Genomic DNA, 17167 nt, shown 5'->3' on the forward strand with positions numbered 1-17167 from the left:
TATCTTTTGGTCAACTAGGTGCTTTATGGCATCTTTGAAAGCATTTCATTGCATTTTGTAAGTGTTTGATATTTTTACTGTGCTCCTAGCCTCACTGTAGATAACCCCTGTGCCAAGAAAGAGCTTGATAACCCCTTTGTCGGTGCATATTTAAGTACATTCACTTCGCCGCTTAAGACCAGCATGCATAGATACATACACCTCAGGATTGCACTGTTTCAGCTAGACTCCTCCCTTGACTTAACTACACAAATGAAATGTTAGTGAAAACAAGCAGACAGCAGTCATGAAATATGGTTACCGCAGTTATCGCAGGTTATTACTGAAACAAGAATTTTTCATATCAAGAGCCACTGTAAAAATCTGCAACTGTTACATTAATATAGTAGCCTAAAAAAAGTTGGTAACCTTTCATGTGAGTAATATAAACCTAGAAAAATTAAGTTCTCTGATAAAAATAGAAAAATGCATGCAGATTTTATAAAAATAGAAGTTGAGAACAGTGATCCATAATTATAATTATTTTAATCCATGTTTTATTATAGATTGTTTAAGTGTTACGAGATTCAACTGCAAAAATAAACGAATCGCTGACACATGCTCAAGCTTGGTAAAAGTAGGTGAAACTATTGTAGGTGCTATTGGTCATTATAGGTGTAGTAATGCACATGTGCAACTGTGCACTAGTGAATTTGGCAGTGTGAAACAGCACATTGGGTATGTCCAATGGCATTGCTAAGAAGCAGTGAAATATGAAAGCCTGCTATTGCAGACAAGTGATTGAACTGCTCATTGTGTATCGTCTTTATTTCAGGAGATCAGATGAGCCGCTACCTAAAAACATTAAGTCAGATCATCCACAATGGAAAAGTTGACTTCAAAGTTCGATATCTCGGTGCCCTGGCCAATGTTCTGCACATTCAAGTAAGCCCCCTTTGGATGCAGTGGATGGAAGAAGCAACAAAATAAAGGGGTCTGTTTAGCTGACATGGAAGTGTGGTTAAATGGAAAACCTGTCGAGGCTGTTCCCAGCTAGCTCTCAGAGGGGCTGTACTGCAATTATTTTATATGGTGAATAAATTTGCTCAATGCATAGTGTGTTGTCACGAGCCAACGCTACTAAATTATCACTAACTTTCAAATTCCTCCTAGAAGTGCTGCAAAAATATGATGCCTTTCCATTGCCTGCTGTACTCACAGTGCAAAATTTGTTGCATACAGTATAGACCACTTATAACATAACCGCTTATAGTGCAGGACCGGATATAATACAGTCTTGTCAGACTCCCGTTAATTTTCCCATAGCACTCTACGTATATGCGTATCGCTTATAGTGCAGTTGCGGGACACGAAATACCGGTTACAGTGCGGCTGCCTGGAAGTTCGGCAGTCAACCTAGACTGCAAACTCTCCCCTCAAGCCACAAATACCGTATTTACTCGAATCTAACGCACAATTTTTTTCCGATAAAAAAGGTAAAAAAATTGTGTGCGCTGAAAATCAAGTAGGACTCTAAATCTGCGTTAGCATATACCGTATTTACACGATTGTAAGTCGACTCGAATGTAGGTCGACCCCCCCAAAATTGCATGTCTCAAAAAAAGGGGGGGGGGGGAGAGAAAAACCACGCGAGTGCATTCACACAAGGGAAATTTATTGACGGGTTTGCTAAGACTACTCATCGTCACTAGAGTCGACCTCACTGGCACTGCTGCCGTCATAGCTGATGCGGTCCCACAGCACGTCGTCATCAAGTGCAAGTCCACACTTCGCAAACGACCGCACCACGACATCGCGAGGTACAGCCGCCCACGCAGAGAGGACCCACCCGTACACAGTAGCCAGGGAGGCCAAATTTCCTCGCGCTGAAGCCGCCACTGCCGCACCACACGTTCACTGACTCCAAACTTGCGTCCTGCTGCACAGTCGTTAGTTTCCTCGGCATGGAGGATATGATAGCAGCCCGTTTGAACGCTGCTGTGAACGAGCGCCGAAAGTTCTTGGCACTCATGACAGGCGCGACAATTCAGCACAACAGCAGAAGGGACAGATGCGCGCGGCCGTCGAAAACAATCGTATCTCAAAGAAAAGCTCTTCCGCCAACCACGAATACCCCCCAAACGACGGCTCATCCTCCAACTACCATACCCCCCTAACGACGGCTCTTCCGCCAACTACCAATACCCCCCAAACGGCGGCTCTTCCATGATCGATGCTCCCACAAGAGCCGTGCACTCGTGGTGCGCGCAATCAAAATGTATGCAATACGGTAAATTAATACGCTACGCTTCTACCGTAACCATGGAAACGTAGGTGCAAAGTTGTAACCACGCCGTAGCGCCCCTGATTTCTCGTTTCTCTTGCCGCTACTAGCGGTACACGGTTCGGTTTCGATTCTAAGTTGACCCCCCAACATTGGATTGTCAAATTTGAAAAAATGGGTCGACCTACAATCATGTAAATACGGTAGCCGTGGGCATTTCAAAATGGCCGCCTCGCACCCGCGTCGAGCCTAGCTACTGTAGCTTCCTCCATGTGCTGCAGTACACGTGCTTAGGCAATAGTCTACCATCTGTCTTCACGTTCTCTGCGTCTGCTCTATCAGCATGAAGTACCGAGTTCATCATGATGCCGCATTTAAAAGGAAAGTGATCATGTATGCGGAGACGGACGGAAATCGGGCCACATCACGGGCATTAGGAGAATCCGAAACTTGCGTTCAGGACTGGTGCAAACAGAAGGAGAGGATTTTCGTCTGCAAAGCAGTGCGGAAATGTTTCAGTGGACCGAAACAGGGCGTAATCTGCAACGATCCACTTCGGCGCTACGATCACCTTGACCCTATCTTGAAAGCAATCTGTGACGGGGAAAGTCCGCCGCGTGCCGTGTTTTTGCTGCTTATAGGTCGCGTTGAAGCGAGAGGCATGATAGCACGAAGGTCAATTCGCTCGCCACGCTTCGTCACTCGAGTGTTTTGACAGTTCCTTTCTGCGGTCAATGAGTAAGATGAGTTCATGTTTGCTTGTACGTGCGTGACACCGTGCTTGTTAATTTATTTAGTAAGCAAATACGGAACCTAGAGCACGGTTACAGCGACGGCAGAAATGCGCCTGGAGTGTCCATTATCCCAATAAAATAGTTGTTTTGGTTATAGTGCGATACCGCTTATAGTGCGGATATTCGCGACTCCGGCGACTTATGTTATAAGCGGTCTACACTGTATTTCACCACACAGCAGACAGAGTGGAAAGGTCACACCTTGCATGGCCTCCAAGATCAGCGCTTGGTGTTCATTCTCCATGGTGTTTCCCATCATTGCAGCTTGTAGACTGGCTTTCAGTTCGTAATGGGGAAACCTTGGCTGTGGAGGAAGTGGCGATAGCCCTAGCCGCGACACACTCCGCGTCAGAATACATTATTACAGATTTGCAGGCGGGTTATAGAAACTATATGTGTGGTAGAATCTCGCCGCTGGCATGCAAAATTCTTAGTCAATCTAAGACTCGAGCTGCACGGAAGCAGTTGATGTAGGTACCAGGTCACGAGGGTCGAGGGAAACGAGCGTGCACATGCTTAGGCCCGGGCTTTTCTTCCCCGGGATCCTTCTACGTCCTTCTCTGCTGACTTGGGCTCCCCCTCTCCATTAAAGGGACCCTGAAACGATTTTGACAATCTTGTACAAAGGTACTGAGTCGTTAGGGGTAGGTCCTTCTGATCATTAATTTACACATCTAAGTGCTCTGCATAAAGCGTGTAATTTATTACAAGGTTTTAGAAAGGCACATCGCTATCGATCGCAGCACGCCACTCGGATGAATTTTAAGCTGCCCCTGACCATTTGACGGGATTTAACCATATCACGTCAGTAGGGCAAGCTATCCGATTGGCTGCCCAGGGCACGTGATAGATTTTTTTCAACATCATGGTGAACAAATGTTGTTCGTAATATTTGAAATGTTAGTTAATTTGTTTCTATAAAAAGAAAATAACAGAAAGCGAATGCACAAAGACAGTGTATCACTACACTCTTGAAAGCACTTCCGGCACACAGCAAGTGTCGTCTGCTTGTGTTACAACGTGCTCCCTGTTGACGCGAGCTGCGTGGTCTGTGTTGGTCTCAATCTGTCTTTTCGTGAGCACCAAGGTTCACCCTCACGTTGTGGGCTGCGAATGTAGCGATCGACGACATGTCAAGCTGCGACGTGTCCCTCTGCAAGGCAAACTTGCGAGCGAAGTGGCTGCAGCATTGGTTGTGGGTATCCGATCGACACCGGTATCTACGCGTTTGCGGCCGTCACTTCACGTTTAAAGATTACTATACAGCACAGTAGTGATTCGCGTGTCTGGTGTTCGGGTAAACGCAAGCGCAAGCTGACTGCGATGGGCGTTTTACGGGATGAGCGGAGGCGCAAACGTGAACGGCCTGGATGATGCAGCCACCTGGTGGCACAGAGCTCAACCAAACACAGAAATAATATAGCAGTAATCAAATGTATTCTACTTTGCTTTTTGTGTAAATTTTTCGAAGGAGCGTAATCGTGACCACGTTGCTTTTCTAGATGTTCAAAATGTTTTATACTTGGGGACAGCAATATTAGCTATTTGTTTGGCTGGTTAAGCTCTGCGCCACCAGGTGGCTGGACCATGCAGAGCGACTTTAGACCGATCAGGCCGCTCACTCGGCTCACGTCTGCACTGACTGAAGCTCCGTCATCACAGCAAGAATAGTATGGAGGGGCTTTAGTTCACGCTTCCACCCATCCGTCAAAATTCCCAGCTCAACTGTGGTTACCGGAATAACGGACACGCTTGGCACTGCGACAGATTGCTTGCAACTCACGAGACTTCGAAGCACTCGCTTGAGATCGAGTGCCTGGTGACTGGCGAAGAGGTTGGAGAGGCTTCGCACGCTGGCTCCAAGAAAACCGGAAGTAGATAACACAATGTATTTCATGACGTAGAGCCAGTGAAGGCAGAGCTTAGCCCCGATCACTTGGCGAACGAGTTGAGGAGAAAAAGCATAGCTACATTAATACTTCTTTTTGGGCAAGTTGGTACATCTTGAGACTTTGGGTAACAGCGCAAACAGACGACCACAAAAAGGGAGACACGGACACACAGGCGCTGACTAACAACTGGTTTTATTGTGAAGGATAGCACACCTTATATATGCCAGAGTGAAGCAAGGGAAAGGGGAAAACATAACAAGGGTAACATCGTGCCAACAACGCAAGCGCAAAAACGCCAACCAAGCGCAACAAGACGCAAACAATTATTTTTCTTTCTAATCTGAACCCCCGATAGCCGCATCCAGAAGATAAAATTCAGCGTCAAAGAGAGCAAGGGAAGGGGTGCTGAAGCACTTGCTACCGAACTTCCTGATGTGGTAGGCTTCCAAACTGATGCGCGCTGTCTTGTCACTACTCTTTCCTAGAATCGACGTCTCCTTTAACCGGGCCACACAATCAGTGCACTTGCTAACGTGCGCAACTATATGTGCGTATTTGTCATCTCGTTTTTTCAGTTTTAGAGCGTGTTCCCCTAAACGGTCATTGACACAGCGACCAGTTTCGCCGACGTAAAACATCCCACAAGACATGGGAATGCAATACACCACTCCAGTGGAACATTTGACGAACGGCGGTTGGTGGTTCTTCTGGCATCCACGTTTACTGGTGTTGCAGATACGTGGGCACAACTTTCCCAGCTTGTTAGGGGCAGAAAAACATATTGGCACGCCGTGCCTACTTGCCACCTTCTTCAGATTGTGGGAGAGTTTATGGATGTAGGGGACCACCTCAGGTCTATGTGCCTTCCGGTGATCCTCCGCCGTTGTACTTCCCGTTCCACGCTTGAATTTTTGAAGGAGGGTTTCAGAAACAGCAGTCAAGACCGAGACGGGAAACCCTGCAGCCAAAAGACGGCTTACCTGATTGTTAAAACTGAGCGTCATGTGATGTGGGCACGATTTCTGGAGAGCCGATTCCATACACATCACCGCTATTCCTCTCTTAAGTGTCTTGGAATGTGCCGAGTCATAGGGCAGTAGCTCCTTCTTAGCCCGTGGGTAGTATCCCCAGCAAACGTGTCCATCACAGAACATGATTTTAAGGTCTAAAAACTGTAAAATTGAAGAGTCCGGAAGTTCATGGGTGAAACGCAACCCACGTCCATGTTTGCTAAAAAAAGATAAAACTTCACCTACAGTAGAGGAGTAGGTGGAGGCAGGCTGCTTTTTTAAAAGCACTAAAAAATCGTCAACATACCTAAAAGTTTTTAAAACCAGCCCCCCATTAAACACCTGTTCTAGTGTGTCGTCCACCTTGGCCAGAAAGGTGGACGATTTTAGACCTTAAAACAGTGGACAGTTTTTAGACCTTAAAATCACGTTCTGTGATGGACACGTTTGCTGGGGATACTACCCACGGGCTAAGAAGGAGCTACTGCCCTATGACTCGGCACATTCCAAGACAATTAAGAGAGGAATAGCGGTGATGTGTATGGAATCGGCTCTCCAGAAATCGTGCCCACATCAGATGACGCTCAGTTTTAACAATCAGGTAAGCCGTCTTTTGGCTGCAGGGTTTCCCGTCTCGGTCTTGACTGCTGTTTCTGAAACCCTCCTTCAAAAATTCAAGCGTGCAACGGGAAGTACAACGGCGGAGGATCACTGGAAGGCACATAGACCTGAGGTGGTCCCCTACATCCATAAACTCTCCCACAATCTGAAGAAGGTGGCAAGTAGGCACGGCGTGCCAATATGTTTTTCTGCCCCTAACAAGCTGGGAAAGTTGTGCCCACTTATCTGCAACACCAGTAAACGTGGATGCCAGAAGAACCACCAACCGCCGTTCGTCAAATGTTCCACTGGAGTGGTGTATTGCATTCCCATGTCTTGTGGGATGTTTTACGTCGGCGAAACTGGTCGCTGTGTCAATGACCGTTTAGGGGAACACGCTCTAAAACTGAAAAAACGAGATGACAAATACGCACATATAGTTGCGCACGTTAGCAAGTGCACTGATTGTGTGGCCCGGTTAAAGGAGACGTCGATTCTAGGAAAGAGTAGTGACAAGACAGCGCGCATCAGTTTGGAAGCCTACCACATCAGGAAGTTCGGTAGCAAGTGCTTCAGCACCCCTTCCCTTGCTCTCTTTGACGCTGAATTTTATCTTCTGGATGCGGCTATCGGGGGTTCAGATTAGAAAGAAAAATAATTGTTTGCGTCTTGTTGCGCTTGGTTGGCGTTTTTGCGCTTGCGTTGTTGGCACGATGTTACCCTTGTTATGTTTTCCCCTTTCCCTTGCTTCACTCTGGCATATATAAGGTGTGCTATCCTTCACAATAAAACCAGTTGTTAGTCAGCGCCTGTGTGTCCGTGTCTCCCTTTTTGTGGTCGTCTGTTTGCGCTGTTACCCAAAGTCTCAAGCATAGCTAGGGAGGAGGGTAACTTGCAATCGTTGATAGGTCTCTTAATATGAGACGCTTCACACAAATTGTTGCGCGAATGTTTTACTGTAGCTGTACCCTACGCGTCTACAAAATTTGTCTGCACTGTTTCAGGGACTCCTTTAACATACTCAAGAGATATTACAGCATCTGCGCCTTGAGAGGCAGACACTGCCGGGTCCCCCTAGGGGTTTTAATAAATCAGAAGAGTCGAGTCTCACCTCCGTCGGCTACAAACTATTTCATTTAATAATCTATCTAAGCTTCACGCCATAGAGCCAGAGTTTTTTTTTGGCGCAGTGCAAATTTTGTGGCCAGAAGTGAGACTTATACCATATGGTATGGGCTTGTCAGAAAAATAGCAGTATTGCCATAATAAACCAGCCAACCTGGGTGGGCTGGGAGGCAGCCCTGTCTAGCTTGGATCTCGAGGAGCAGCGAGCCCTCATCGAAAGAGCACGGGCAGCGGTTTTTGCCAACGGTGTCCCGGACTAGGGACCCGACCATGTCTTCCTGTAACCCAAGGTTTTCTTTCTTATTTTGAATAAAAGTTTGTGTCATCATCATCATCATCATCATGTGGCCGACAGAAAAAAGTGGTCATGTATGGCTTGGGAGCGTGTGCGTAGTCTCGAAGTCTATGTCACATGTGGCCCCTTTCCAATGTCTGCTGTGAGGTGCTGGGTGCTGTGGACTTTGTCTAGAAAGTGCGGAAGGCAATGGAGAAGGGACGTGCGTGGCACACACATGTTTTCTTGTGAACATATGAGTGAAATATTGTGTCTATGCATGTCATCAAAAACATAATTCCACACAAAAGGTGGCCTATCTTTTCCTGGGAATGTTTGAAATTCGCTTTATCCTTCCTACAATATGTATGTTGACATGTAAATGTGAAGAAATCGTTTGTTTAAAAGTTTATTTCACATGTTCACAAATGACACAAGCTCACAAATGGCATGGGCCACAGTGAGCTAAGTCCAGAGAAAGCAAGTTAAAAGGAATGGAAGATGGGCAGAAAAATGAAACAATTGAGCATGCAAAAAGCTTCTACTGATGATGGTCTGTACAGGAATGCAAAAAAAGTGCAGCATGAGAACATGTCACTGTGCCCTTGCTGGTGGTGTCGAATCTGTTTCTGGCATGCTAGGTCAAAGGTGAAGAGTGGCAGTCATTGGCTGTTTACAACTCTGATGGCACCTGAAGTAAAAAAAAAAAAAAAAAAAAAACTTTCACCTTAGCCAGGAGCAGCGAGACAGAGCAGAGACCATATAAAAAATCAGTACTGGTGCAAAGAAAAAATTGTGTCGTCACACAAGGGCCCACAGCCTCTGAGCACACAGCAGCATTGGAGTCCACAAAGACACTCACAGTTGCGCATGCGCTCACACACACGCACTGTGGGGAGCAGACAATGCCAGAACTTGACAGAAGGTACTGTATATGACAAAGCGGCACATGCGCATAGCACGTTGCACACACACGCACACACTCACTCTCTCTCTCTCAGTTCTGCACTGTGACTTGTGCCATGTAGAGAAATGTTCTACACTTCGCAAGTCACCAACTCCAAGCATTGCAATGAAAGCTATGAGTCTGCTCCGTCTAGATGTCTAACCAGAACATTGCCTTTACCTCATCATGAGTATCACGTTAGCTGGCCAGGCAAATCTGCCATGCCACCTTCATCACCACTCCCCTTGCAGCAGTTCTTACCGAGTCCTGAGTGATGTACTGTGCCTTTTTTTTTGCATAATATGTTCAGTTTGCATTGAGAAGATATGCAGCCACCATTACATCACTCTGTGGCTTCTTTTTGCTCAGTTTATCTCAATGTAAAATGCTGAAGAGTGTACAGTGCAAAGCCACGATTACCGTTGTCAGAACCACAGCGCAGTGGGGCTCATTGTGCTTTGGAGGCAGAGTGACAGTGCCTGAAATGGCCATTCAACGATATAAGGCAGATATATCAGATCATATTGTTTGAAGCAAGTGTGAGACTTAGCAACAATGGCACATGATGTAATTGTAGCGTTGGCCATGTGTTTCACTGTTTGCCTTTCATTTTCCACTAGCAGTATGGCTTCAGTAGAACTTGTGAAAATGTTAGAAAAAACATTTGATCGAAAAGCCTTCTCATCCATGCACGTAAGTGATCTGCGCTAGCCTCATTAACCTAAGCTGTTAAAATTCGGGCCAAATGTGAAATTCTGAGCATATGTGGCAACACAGCTGTGTTGTGCTACCTGTTGCTCATGGCTTTGCAATATGTCCCCAATACAGTGCTGTGGGGCTTGGTGTTCATCATTAGGAACACGCACTGAAGACAAGGTAGAAAGAGAAGACAGGGTGCAGTGCCCTGTTCTCTCTCTTTCTCTTTTTCCAGTGTTCTGTCTTTCACTGCTTGTTGCCAAAGATCAGTCTGTTTCGTCTTCTCGAGCATGCCATTTATTGAGTATCGTTTCCTGTGCTTCCCTTGCAGGACAGCAGCTGCGAGGACTTAGTGCATTTGACAGAGCGGTGGTACGGCCTGCTAGGCGACCGACCCATGGACATGTTGCTCCGCCTGTGCCGGCAGCCTTTCCCTGAGCTGCGTTGTGCTACCCTGGCTGTGGTTGCTGAAGTGGCACGAGTACCCTGGGGTCAGGCTGCACTGGCAGCACAGCCAGGGTTCCTTGAGTATCTTCTTGACCGATCCACTGAGGCTGACAAACAGTGCAAGGAGGCCAAGTTTGCTGTCGTGGCTACCTTAGCTCAAATGCAACCTCGGGGTTTTGCTGATGATGACTGGCAACGCATCAGGACCGCCTACCAAGAGGGTCCCTTCTATATGGCCTCAGAAGCGGCTGTAACCTTTGAGGGGCTCTCCTGAGGCTCCCATCTGTTAAGGTATTCTTGGCATCCCTAAGCTCAATTAGATTAGGATATCTCCATGGTATACTATCAAATGAAATTCTATCTGAACTGTATTTCACTTTCCGGTATTACTGTACTTTCCGGTGTATAAATGGTGTTTTTTTTTCTGAATTTTTTGCTGGTGCGTCTTATAGAACGGTGCGACTTAGATATGTTTATGGTTTTTTTCGGAAAAACTGCTTCAAAATCGGATTTGATGCTATAGCCACACAAAGTGTGCTGGGTTCACCTCCTTTGGCAGTTGCCGCGGGTTGTATGAGCACTATAGAGGTACTGAGTGATCTTGTTTGCCGAGCGCTGTGTGAGAAGGACGGAGCAGCAGCGCAAGCGGCGGCAGGCTGACCACGAGTCGACCGACCCCAAAGTCGTCTTATCTGCAGACTGCTTTCAAGATACGGCTTGTGCCGCTGTGCAAACTACGCAGTTGCTACCAGAGTACAAGCCACCCCCCCTGCCTGTCGCGCTGCATTCCTGCTTTCCTCCCTTGTGCTCGGTTCAGCTCATTGTCGTACGCTTTCACTCGCACATACAGCACACGGCGTGCGGGGATGTTATTGCCCTTGGACTTTATACGGAACATTGCGGCGACCACGATGGTAGAAATGTGCCTGGAATGTCCATATCATTGCTACTGCAATTACAGGGGTGGGACTCCTGCGCCAATTGCGCCATTTTGATACAAATGCAAATTCCTGCGCCAAACTCGGAAAATTGACCGAAATTGGGCCACGCTGCGCTAGAACGGCTTCGACATGTGTGCTCCGGCATTGGCCGCGAACAGCGAGCGGATTCGTTCTCTGAAAAAGAGCGCGGCCGTTCACATTCCGCACACCTCGCAACGGTGCCTGCCGTATATACAGCTTACTGTAATTTTCGCGCTTATACCACCGGACATTTAGGCGCTGCTGGCAAGTGTCCCGCGCGCGCGTGGCCACTCCCGTTTGTTGTCGGAACGGACAGGGCGGCTGTATTTAGAGTGTTACAGAATACGGTGGAGTGGGCTAAGCGGCACGGCGCTTTCTAGCTTAGGCGCAAAGCATAAAGCCCGAACGGCGGAGCATCGATTGCTATAGCAAATTTGTAGACAGCTATACGAAGTAAGGATACTGACCGTGTAAATTTATAAGCATTTGCTTACCAACTAAATTAACAAGCATGGTGTGATGCACGCACAAGCTAATTGAAAGCATCTCACTCGACCACGGAAACTCGCTGTCAAAGAGCTGGAGTGTGGAAGCGCAGCAGCAGCAGAGAGCGAGTAGGTGACCGGTAAAAGAGCGAGGGATTCTGGGATGTGTCGTCTGCTGGCTGCTTCCGGCTCGAGGCAGCGCAGCTAGCGCAGCCACCGCCACTGCTTCGCCGTTGAAACCTATTCAGTCCGGCTTTGTCGCACTCGAAGATTACCCGGTTGCAGGTGCCTAGCAAAACCATGGTCGGCTGTTCAGCCGTTGGCTGCTCAAATTCAAGCGTTAAAGGTAAACGCATGCAACTACTGCCTTGCAGCATCCCTCGCTGAGCCAGCTGTGCAGAAGCATCAGAGGCATGGCTGCCACTTCCAACTGTAACAAGGCAGAGACCATCCGTGAACAAAAAGAAAATGAACGTACAGTGCCACTTACCAGGCGGCGATTAGCTGTGTAAGGGCCGACACGGAATGATATCCCAAAATATTTCTTTCTCTAACATTGGCTCAGGCATCCAGAACTATTTCAGTACTCGCATGCACAGATAGAGGTATTACGAAACATGGTTTTACGGCGCGAATTTAAACGGGACGCAGTGAGATACATACATAATAATGCATACCAACTAGCCCACCTTAGCTCCTTGAACACAGAGGTAATGCGCACCCTTACTATGTAGGCGATACGGCCATTGTTGACAAAAAAGCGAAAACGTCTAACTACGTACCACTTCAAATGAACCTAGAGTTTTGACCGAGAAATGTCGTTGACAGCACACAAAGTTCTCAAACATTTTCAGCGCTAGTTGCGCCGTTATACCGACAATATCGGTTTTTAGCGACAATCACAGAGCAGCATTTACTAGACGGCTGTAGCCCTCACCGCAGCACCCGATTTTCTAAGTAATGCTTCTATGCGCTTGATAAATTATCGGATAAAGATTACTTTATCACCTGTCTGACTGACCCCCAGGCCGAGCAGTCAGTGACGGTGCGTCCAAGCAAGGGCCAATGTCGTAGAACTAAACCTGTCAGAAACAAAAAAGGTGGCCGAAACGGAAACCAAAGTTGGTTTATGAATAAAAGCATATCCTTGCCTTTCTTGACTTGCCATCGTCGCGCCCAAAGTAAACTGAAACCTAGAAATCAACTGTATAAATGGTACGACATTGCTGGTCGACAAAGAAGACGGAAAGCTTCGCACGACTGACAGTCGAAACCGCGCAGAAAAATATGTGCGCCGGGCATGCCGCCGTGTGGGGCGCGTCGTCCGTCGAACCGGAAGCTGCCTGCAGACAGCACGCTCCACAATTCCCTGAGATTGCTCGTTTTACCGGTCACCTATTGACTTTGGTGTTGCCTCTTGCTTTAGCACATATCAAGTAAGTGGCGAAAACACAGCACACACGAAGCTATCAGCACTTGCACTCTGTCCCCATCGCAGATCTCTTTCAAGATAGAGCCCGCAATGCCGCGCCATATGCAGCAGCCGCCGTAATGAACCCCCCGTCTCCCTTTCCCTCGCCCGGTGCTTTGCGCACGACGGAAGACGGCCCGTTTCCTCCGCGCTTTCCTCCCTTGTGCTTGCGAGATTGAGCCGCCATCGTCCGCCCTCGCATGCTCTCATTCGCACAAACAGTATGCAGCGCGGCGACGTTGTTATGGCCCTTTGACTTTATGTGGAACATCACAGCGACGCTGATGGCGATGGCGACTGCAGAAATGCGCCCGGAGTGTCCTTTTAATTGCTATCGCACTAAAAACTGATTAGAATAGCTTTACGCTATACCAGCCCAGGGTTTATTGTGGCTCTCTGGGTCTGCAGGGCCATATGGTGACCCAGAAATTATGTTGCCATGTCGATTGGACCACATAATTTGAGAGCATTTTCAACTATTGTTGTGAGCGCCGGCATGGGAATGTATAGTGCGATCGTATGGCCATCGATGTTTTCAACTTTACAGGAACCCACTCTATATCTACAAAGCACGCTTCTACTACATGCTTCGGGTTGTTTTATTCTGTGTTTCGTCGTGGTGTCGAAGTGCACTGCCATATTCCATTATTCCATGAAAATTCAGAATGCCTGCTCCAAAATCCAATTTTGTCTACTCCAAGCTGCACCAAAATGCAATTTTGTCTCCTCCGAACTGCTCCAAAATGCAGTTTTACTTGCTCCGAAAATTGCTCCAAAATGACTTTGGGCAGTCCCACCCCTGCAATTATATAGGAATGGCACCTATACATTTGCGTGTGACCCGCATTCACGAAGTGAAACATCACTAACTTTTTTTTAAATCGCTTACCGAATGAACAGGTGCATCTTATGCACCGGTGTGACTTATATGTGTTTTTTTCCCCCGGAAAAACTGTGCCGTTTTGAAGGGGGTGCGACTTATACAAAGGTGCGACTGATAGACCAGAAAATACGGTATATATACTGAATTTGGTGAGGCAATTGCTGCTGCAAATACTCAGAAAATTTTTTTTTTGTCATTGAAAAGCTTTTCTTTATTTCAACATGGTTATTTTATCAATCTCATAATGGATGATATGCAATAGATCCTCAACAATTGAAATTATATTGGACACTAAAATATGTCACTATAGATATTGGTAATATAAGACATGGCAGAATCTGACCAGAGTGAAGGAAAGGCATTCATTTTATTTCTCTTTAATAGTGCAGTAGAACCTTGCTGATACAATTCCGTTTCATAGAATTTCCCAGCGCCTACGTTGGTGATCGAGAACAGAAAAAAAATGACTCAATACAGTCACGCTTCTTTTTTGCCAGTTAATATGTTCCCGTAAAACACATTTTTTTTGGCACCAACGTTCAGTACGTCTCCAAACTGCAGTCGTATATGTTTCCCGCTGCTAATATGCACTAGTGAGGAGTAGGTGCCCGCAACGACAGCTTCTTCGCAGTATTCGCCTGCCCGTGTCACGTGAAAATGCCGGCATGCACTCAGTTTTTACTTCTGGTACCAGCAAATCTTCCATTTTGGCAGGGCACGTGTTCCCATCAAAATACCCCGCCCGAAGAAGCTGCTCATAAAGGGCAAATTTGAGGTGCAAAAGCATAAGCTTGCCGAAGCTGCAAAAATGAACAACGCACGTCTCTGACTGCTAGGGCTCCACCAGCTCGGCATGCATCATAGTCTCCTGCAGCAACAGTACGCGCAATGCTTTGCATTACGTAGATGTCCACTCGTAGCTGTCATTAAAGATGTTCACCATACTAATCCTTTTAGTGACTTTGGATCGTACATTTTCCTGGTTAGTAAGCTTTTTCTCGCATTCTTTTTCCAAAATGTATGAATGAGTTTCTACTGTATTAGGTAGTTTCAGTATAGCATTTCAGCTGTTTACATGGACGCATGCGATACGGCTATTGCCCAGCTACTCACATTGTGGGGATGTATTCCCAGATGATAACTTTCAGCGATACTATCCCTTTCGCGTGACGTAGCACATGGCTTGTTGGATGATTTGACTGGCTCTTCTCAACCAGCCCGTCAGCATGCACTGAAAGTTGCACAGTTAAACTTAGATATAACGAACTTCAATATGACGAAATTCTTGATAAAACAAAGTATTTAACTTTTTTATAACTTGTCCGTAGAACACCATGTATTTAGAACCTCAATATAACAAAGTGGGTTTATAAAAATTTCAGTGTAATGAAATTTCACTGCCGGCAAGTCAGTAAATTGTAACTTCCCAGGGACGCAGATGGTCAAATGGTTGAATTACAAGCAGCTGCTTGCGAATGCACCTCTCAAATCCCCCGCTGTGCAAGCAAGAACTACCGCCAAAGCGGAGCAGCGTGATGTTCCATATAAAATCCAAACGCAATAAGATTCTATCGTGCCGTATGCTTTGGGTGCGAATAAAAGCATGCGAGGGTAAGCCGAGGAGGATGATGGCTTTGAGCGCCATCTTCCCGCGCGAGCAAAGAGAAATGGGGGGACGACAGCAAGCTCGCGGTAACGCGATGAAGCGCGCACAAGGGGAGGGGGAGGAGGAAGTGTGGGGCTAGTTAGTGCGGATTTCCTTTTCAAGCGCTGCTGTGGCTGCGCATAGCTGTAAGTGTGGCTTACCACATACCCAGCCTGTGCGCCCTCTTTTAAATGCAATCTGCCACATTTTCAAAGTATGGGCAAGCCGAGGTGGCTAGGAACCACGTCTGCTGTCTTCCTGCGCGTTAGTACTGGAGGTTGCATAATCCCAAGTTTTGGTAACGCTCCCCACTGCTGGCACTTTTCACGATAGCGTTGTCCCACTCCGAGCCACACTATCAGCTCCGCGGGGGGAGTGGACGTGAAAGCGTGGTTGGCTTCACTTTGTGTCGTTGCCACGACATAAAACCAAATCTTCAATCGCCGACTCATTAAAATTTGCTTTTTCCGATTGCCCGATAATTCGAAAAATATTGGGCCTCTTCGATTATGCAATCCCAGACTGTCCGCAAACCGTCCACGGCTTCCGGTCTGACTAGTCCTGACAGAAGAGCACGTCACAGTCACGTGATCCAGCTGTCGGGGACTGTCCGAGATTTCGGTCGAAGCACCGCGACCGGAAGTCACTCTCCTGGCTGCCGTCGTCTGCTCTTTGCTACTCGTAGATAGCCCCCTACCCAGCGTTTTTATTAGCGTGGCCTCCGAAATGGTGCAGTCTCAGAGGAGTACGTCGCCGACACAACCTTGAAGCTAGCACAGTGTAATCGTAGCCTGAGCGCGTAGAACGTTTTCGCAAAGCCCAGTTTATTACGTCGCACTAGCCAGCTCATTGCCTGAGAAATTTAAGTGGAATTCCCACACGGACGTAAGCAAAATCGTGGTGGTGATGAAATATATTTATTGGCCCTAAAATTGCTGTGGAGAGACTCCGAAATCATGGTCGTGCCCCGTCGCTGTTCACGCAGAAAGCATCCGCCTACATCCTCAAAGCTCGCGAGACGGTCTGCTAATTAAAGGCCCGACGCGTGAGAGAGCGCGTGTACACCGTCTACTAATCATGCACATCAAAAATCAAACGCTCGAACTTGGTAGCAGAAGGGATCAACATATATGTCAACAGCAATCCACGAAGCTCTTATTGTATACCACCCCAGCTACCGGCGTCAAATAGCCGCATGCAATATATGATTCCTTGCACGTACGCTATAGTTTCACTTGCCTGAAAAGCAACATTTACCTGCTTACTGCGTACGTATATAGTAATGAGCATGACAGATTTCGTGAAACACATTAAGAAAAGCAAGCATGCGCGCCTGATCGCTGTGCTTCTTTCTTAAAAAAAAAAACAAAAACACGAAGACTAAAGCTACAGCAATTAGGCGGCTCGTAAAAAAAAATGTCACAGTTTCGCCCTAAGGGCGAAGCAATGAATGCGATAGCAACACAGCAATGTCATACGATGTAAGGTGAGCGGCTCTGGTAGCAATATAAATTGTAGTAATCATGAGCTGATTAAGTAAGCAGGTGTGCTGCGGCGTAAGTAGACCGACATGAAGAGAGACTCGATGACCACGAGAAGGCGCGTGTGAAACGGTGGTGTTGATGAGAAGCGCTTCCCGTGGGCAACGCGTGCGAAGGGACACATCTGTAGCGC

General features: G+C 47.1%; 1 protein-coding gene across 4 annotated transcripts in view; it reads left to right on the forward strand.

Moving 5' to 3' along the window:
* The window catches only part of LOC119436830 (26S proteasome non-ATPase regulatory subunit 5), a 74056-nt gene that overhangs the window by 38338 nt on the left and 18551 nt on the right, over positions 1-17167 (forward strand). For all 4 annotated transcript variants that reach the window (XR_005189129.2, XR_005189128.2, XM_037703822.2 and 1 more), the window contains exons 6-7: positions 815-924; positions 9932-10338. Coding sequence is in view for 2 of the 4 variants with exons in the window: in XM_037703822.2 (XP_037559750.1) it covers positions 815-924; positions 9932-10321 (500 nt within the window). In the remaining 2 variants the exon portion in view is untranslated. The remainder of the gene's footprint in view (positions 1-814; positions 925-9931; positions 10339-17167) is intronic.

Source organism: Dermacentor silvarum, chromosome 1 (assembly GCF_013339745.2).
Source record: "Dermacentor silvarum isolate Dsil-2018 chromosome 1, BIME_Dsil_1.4, whole genome shotgun sequence".
NCBI classification, from domain to species: domain Eukaryota; kingdom Metazoa; phylum Arthropoda; class Arachnida; order Ixodida; family Ixodidae; genus Dermacentor; species Dermacentor silvarum.